Here is a 6,445-nt window from a genome sequence, read left to right on the forward strand (position 1 = left end):
ACTATTAAGAATAATAGGCGCTTTACCAGCGCTGCCACCTTGTTGAAATAAAAACAGGCTTTAACAGCTGATAACTTAACAGTGGTGCCCACTGTTAAACTTTTCTGTTAGTAACATTTTTTAAGACTTTTAAAAAATTGGTTTTGGCCAAAAAAAAGTGGTCAAATTCCCTATAGTACCATGTTGCCTGAAAAACTTGATAGGTAGTTATTCGTAATATAAATCGTACAATTTTTTTAAGAAATTTTAAAATAATTTATACAATGTGGCTATAAATTTGATTTTTTTAAGAAATTATAAAATAATTTATACAATGTGGCTATACCTTCGAAAAAGTAAAATTTGATGAAAGCAATGATTTACCTCTTCAGTTCCAAAAAAAAAGTTTCACTTGTGAATCACCTTGGGAATCACGTGGGACTTGTCCTCTTGCACAAGTGAAGAACAAGTGACGCTCCATACAGAAAATTGTATGGGATGTCCGCATTTTCACAAGTGAAAATTCAAATGAAAATTTTTCGAAGTCCTACGGGATTTCACTTGTTCCTTATACTCATTTTTCGTATGGCCTGTCACGTGCCGGTGACACGTCCCAATTGAATATCTTGTAAAAATCAGAATTCTTCCATGAGTTTTCACTTATGAATTCACTGGCAAGTGACACTTCCCAAGTGAAATCACTTGTCAAAATCAGAATTTTTCCATGAGTTTTCACTTGTGAAATCACTAGCAAGTGACACTTCCCAAGTGAAATCACTTGTGAAAATCATAATTTTTCCATGAGTTTTCACTTGTGAAATCAATTGCAAGTGAAAAGTCCCAAGTGAAATCACTTGTGAAAATCAGCATTTTTCCATGAGTTTTCACTTATGAAAATATAGAATTTAAAATATATACGTTTTTAATTACATTTAAATTCATTTTAATTAGATCGTATTATTCAGATTTTCAATAAGGGGACAATTATTGTTAGTATTTCTGTTTTTTTGTTTGGTTAGTTTGTTTTTTTACGTTCGTCATCGCCTTTCTTAAACATTTGTCCGGGTCTTTGGAGTCCTTGGCCAACGCTCCTGAAAAAATGTATGGGCATATGATTAAAAAATGCGTTTTACTTTTTTAATTGTATATTTACCTTATATAGCTGCCCTTCAGTTCCAAAAAAAAAGTTTCACTTGTGAATCACCTTGGGAGTCACATGGGACATGTCCTCGTGCACAAGTGAAGAACAAGTGACGCTCCATATAGAAAATAGTATGGGATGTCCGCATTTTCACAAGTGAAAATTCAAATGAAAATTTTTCGAAGTCCTACGGGATTTCACTTGTTCCTTATACTCATTTTTCGTATGGCCTGTCACGTGCCGGTGACTCGTCCCAAGTGAATCACTTGGGAAAATCAGAATTTTTCCTTGAGTTTTCACTTGTGAAATCACTTGCAAGGGACACGCCCCAAGTGAATCACTTGGGAAAATCCGAATTTTTCCTTAAGTTTTCACTTGTAAAATCTCTTGCAAGGGTCACGTCCCAAGTGAATCACTTGTGAAAATCAAAATTTTTCCTTGAGTTTTCAATTATAAAAATATAGAATTTAAAATACATACATATTAAATTTCATTTTAATTAGATGGTATTATTTACATTTTCAACTTATGGACAATTATTGTTTCTGTTTTTATGTTTCGTAAGCTTATTTTTAACGTTAGTCATCGCCGTTCTTAAGCCTTTGTCCGGGTCCTCAGAATCCTTGGCCAACGCTCCTTAAAAAACATATGTTTAAAAAATGCGTTTTATTTATAATTTGTATATTTACCTTATATAGCTGTGCATAAGCCCTTTGCGGGATGTTTTTGGCACAAAACATTTCGTCATCCACTTTTGGTTAACGGAACCCATTGAATATCTTCAAAATTTACGTACTTTAAACTAAGATCAATGCACAACATCTTAAACTTAACGTAGCACTTACCTGACTTTATTATATTAACTTAAAGAGACGATTAAAGTAACTCTGCTGCGCACAATTAAAATGGATGCTTCCCTTTCAATCACTCAAAACGAATGCAGCAAGTCTTTTTCTCACCCCCTTACTTGATTTCTTTTGTTTTCTCTTCGCTGTTGGCGCGTGCCACTGCACTTATACCCTTTCTAAGGCGAAATATATCCGACTATATAATTTGTACTTCTTCAGTAAAAAATACAATACGAATTTTTTAAAAATGTTAATACTAATACTACTAATGTTTTAAATATTGAAATCAATTTTAATATATATATATTATATATATAATTTTATATAACTACACTAAAAAATTATATTGTAATAAAAATGTATAACAAGTAAACATAACATTATAAGTAAATCCAAATTACTTAATTTTACTATAATCAAATAATTTACTTTTATAAAACAATATAAGTTGTTTATTTTCGATACACAATAATCCTCCTAAAATATTAGGGCATTCACATGTCGCTGCTCCACGAAAATTTTTCCGCCGAAATATTAGTCGCTAGCCGAACATAACGGAGAGACGCAAAAAAAATAACGGACCGGCCGAAATTTGTCTCTGCGAGCGGGGAGTGCAGGCAGATTATAAGACAAGAAAGAGAGGGAAATATCCGAATATCTGTCTCTCTTTCTTGCTCGATCGTTTTCGTGGGCAGTCTTCTACGCTGCGCCGACTGCTCTCTTCTGACGTCAACAGCGGCACAGCGTTTTAGGCACAAAAAAAAACAAAAAAAGCTTTTTGCCTTGAGCCATGTCACCGCGTCCCTGCTGCACAACTGAAGGGCGTGAAGACTCTGCATTGCGTTCCGAGTTTAGGGCAAAGTTAATGGAGTGGAAAGTTAGAAATGTAAGCATCCCTGCAAGCATTTTCTATCGCGGAAGGCACTATTAAGTGACTTCTAGAAGATGAAAACGATCGTCCGCGATATCGCATTCGGATCGCGGAAGTGACTCCCGTCGGGAAGAAATGTGCCACTTCGGCGACACTTCTACAAGTGTCGCCGAAGTCACTTCTGGAAGTGTCGCCGAAGTGACTCCGAGAAGTGTCGCCGAAGTGGCACATTTCTTCCCGACGGGAGTCACTTCCGCGATCCGAATGCGATATCGCCGAAGTCACTTCTGGAAGTGTCGCCGTAGTCACTTATGGAAGTCACTCAAAAGTGACTTTACATATGCTTGTAGAAGATACCTAGAGGAGTCTTTCCCAATTGGAAAATCTTGAATACAAACATATTTTTTTATATTTTTAATATTTTTCATTTATTTTTTGTATACGTGCTTTGTCCGCTTGTATACACGGTCCATGGCATGTAGGAAATTTAGCTGAACAATGTTATTTAGGTCCAGCTCTGTTGACATAAGAAATTTACTTATAACCATTTCTAAAAGAAACAGAAACAAAAATTGTTTTTTGTTAAAAGTAAAAATAAAGTAAAATGCATTACCTTTTACAATGAAATATGTTGAGAATCGTTGGATGCTGGGTTTCTCCGCAGTTACACGCCAAGTAATGTCCACAGCTAGCTTGTCCGTATAAAGGTTTAAATAATCGTACATCTCACGATAAGCACGTAATTTCGCACGCTTTGTTGGGGGTACATTTAAATATGTTAAGCAATTAAAAACATTTAGAAAAAAACAAAGCTATATTTTTAAAACGCACAAATTTGATACAAAACCGCACTGTCCACAGACAAATCACGCAACGAAATGACGCTCGGGCGAAAAATAACGGCGTGGGTCAAAAGGAAGACCCAAAAAATTTTCAGAAATAAAGGGGTAACGGAAAATTACCGCGACCTCTTTTTATCGCGGGTTTTACTCACTACTATCGTCTTTCTATCGCGCAGAAGTGTCTCAGAAGTTACTTCTTCGCGATCCCGACCCTTTTTGTTTTTGTAAAATGTGTACTATCGCCTTTCTATCGTCCAGAAGTGACTTGGAAGTTACTTCTTTGCGATACATGTATATTTTGTTTTTGTAAAATGTGTTCTATCGTGTTTCTATCGCGCAGAAGTTACTAAAAAGTGACTTCTGGACGACAGGCGATAGAAATATCGCCCTTTTGCTTGCAGGGATCTGTTTAATATTTTTGAAAAGTCAACTGTTGTAATATATGTATGTATACGTAAGCAGAAAATAGTCATGCCGACTATTGTTCAACCGATATCACTGCCATCACAAAATATTTAAGAAGACATAGATATGCAAAGTGGTTATTTTATTTATTTATTATCAAATAAGAGTGCAAATGATATACTACAGTCCTCGAGCTCTGGGAAAAAAATTATACAACTGTTTGATTCGGTTAGGGTTTTGACAATGGAAAACAGGCGCAAAATAGTGAATTTAATTTAATTAAATTGGCAGAAATGGAAAGGCTCGCCAACGATCTAGTGAGCATATTTCCGTCCGAAAAAAATAGGTTTACTATATCGGGCGCAAGGAAGCGAAGAGAAATAGTCCTGTTGGGATTCTATTTATTCCACAACCATTTTAAAAAAGGTCGGCCAAAAAAGATATTAAGCCAGAACCAGAAAAAAATACTTATGTTGTCAGCTTCGAAATGGTCGACTTGGTTAAAAAACTTAAATTTTACATTGGGAGCGAGGAGGACTCCATGGAGTTATGGGCCGCCACGTATGAGGTCAGAAAGAACTTCATTAGTATCCCAGAAATCGATTCGGACGCTGCTATGCAGGAGTTTCCTTTGCTTAAGCAGGCGACTGGATTTTAATTTGTAAGCAAGATTATGCCCAGTTTCGGTAAAAAGATGTTTGTGATGTTATTATATGTATGTTTGAAACTTCTTTTGCAAATCTCTGTTAACTATCATTATTTAATAACTTTTTGTTGGATCACGATTTTAATAAACTGCACCCCGATCGGCAATACTGTTTGACAACGAAGTGGGAGAGAACGGTACCAAAGTTGATGTCCTATTATTCCTTATACGTAAAGGACAGATTTTACAAGCAACTTTTAACGTTCCTAAACGTTGTTGGCGAACGTAAGTACATTTTTTTAAGTATTGATTTTTTAATTTAAGAACAACATTTTTTTTTATCTTAGGCCCGAGGGACTGTATATTGTGTATGGCTTTGCACGTAGTTATAAAACCAACGTACCGGTACACTGTGACACAAGCGGACCAGGAGTTCTGTCGAAAGGCGACCATCGAAGACAGCGTTAGCAGCGCGGTATTGTATGTCACCGGAATCAATGACGTTCAAAACCTGATTGAAACATTGAACAGAAAAAGTGTCGAGTCAAACTCCCCCATTCAACCATTTATAATTGTAGTGGGCGTAGACATTTCCAATTTGGTTGAATTCTATGTTAGCTTTAAAAAGTCCTTTTATAAGCTTAACTCTTAAATTATTGCACTAGATATATGTTTTAAAATTTATCAAGTATTTGGTCTAAAGTACCCAAATGAATCCCATAAAGTGTGGTCTTTTTTACAATACTCTTTTGAAAACTGAAATTGGTATTATATATCCGTGCGTATTCAATGTCATTGTAGATTTAAACAAATTGTAAGTACTTTGTAAAATATTTTTAATTTTAAAATTTATTTATGTCCTTTTTAATTTTAAGATCTTGAAATATTCTGTGATTAGTTAGGTCTTATATTTTTAATTTCTATATTAAGTTCTTTTATAAGATAAATACCTAGCCAGTAACAATATGCGTTTTTAAGGAAACTAGTGACAAAAGTTTTGAAATGCCTAGAGTATTTAACGTGAATAATGAATTAGAAGAAACTCATACGAATTACAAGCCAACTCTTTCTCCATCGAATATAAAGGGCTGTATTATGCCAATTCAATTCCAATTAACAACATTTTTCGAGCTTCCTGGTGGTTTGATAAAAACTTTAGAACTTATGAAAAAATATGACAGCGACAACCACATAGCCCATTATGTAAATGGCACTTCTTTCAGAGAAAAAGTTACTCACTTCGAAAGCAAAATTGTTATGCCAATATTTTCATATTTAGACGGATTTGAAGTGAATAATCCGTTAGGAAGCCATGTAGGCGTTGGTTTATTTTTTTGTTGCTGCATATTTTAAAAGCAAGAACGCAAAAAAATATGGAAATTACCTGTTCCTAAAGCCTCTGTTGACGTTTTCAAAAGTTTGTAAGAAACTGGAATAGAAATAAGTACAAACGAAGGTCCGATAAAAGTATACTTCATACTCTCCAATATTCTTGGGGACAATTCGGGCCAAAACGAAGTACTAGGACTCACGACTTCTTTTAAATCCACATTTTATTGTCGATTTTGTACACTATCTAAGGAAAATACTGCCAAGGAAGGAATTGCTTTACCACAGCATTTAAGAACTAAAGAGAATTATGATGACGCTTTGGCCCTAAATGATTTAAATGCAACAGACATTAAATCCAGCTGTATTATTAATTTTCTTAAA

General features: G+C 34.8%; 1 protein-coding gene across 2 annotated transcripts; it reads left to right on the plus strand.

Moving 5' to 3' along the window:
- The first annotated feature begins 4,183 nt into the window (after positions 1-4,183).
- Positions 4,184-5,729, plus strand: LOC119561983. Of its 2 annotated transcripts, XR_005221585.1 has the most exons (3): positions 4,184-4,747; positions 4,918-5,017; positions 5,080-5,729. XR_005221585.1 is itself a non-coding variant. In XM_037875377.1 (2 exons), the coding sequence occupies exons 1-2, from the start codon at positions 4,942-4,944 to the stop codon at positions 5,382-5,384; spliced, it is 381 nt and encodes a 126-aa protein (XP_037731305.1). In that variant the 5' UTR covers positions 4,184-4,941; the 3' UTR covers positions 5,385-5,729. The 2 variants fall into 2 exon arrangements, 1 of the variants encoding a protein (XP_037731305.1); XM_037875377.1 differs by having other exon boundaries at positions 4,184-5,017.
- The last annotated feature ends 716 nt before the right edge of the window (positions 5,730-6,445 follow it).

This window comes from Drosophila subpulchrella, unplaced genomic scaffold (genome assembly GCF_014743375.2).
Source record: "Drosophila subpulchrella strain 33 F10 #4 breed RU33 unplaced genomic scaffold, RU_Dsub_v1.1 Primary Assembly Seq39, whole genome shotgun sequence".
Classification (NCBI taxonomy): domain Eukaryota; kingdom Metazoa; phylum Arthropoda; class Insecta; order Diptera; family Drosophilidae; genus Drosophila; species Drosophila subpulchrella.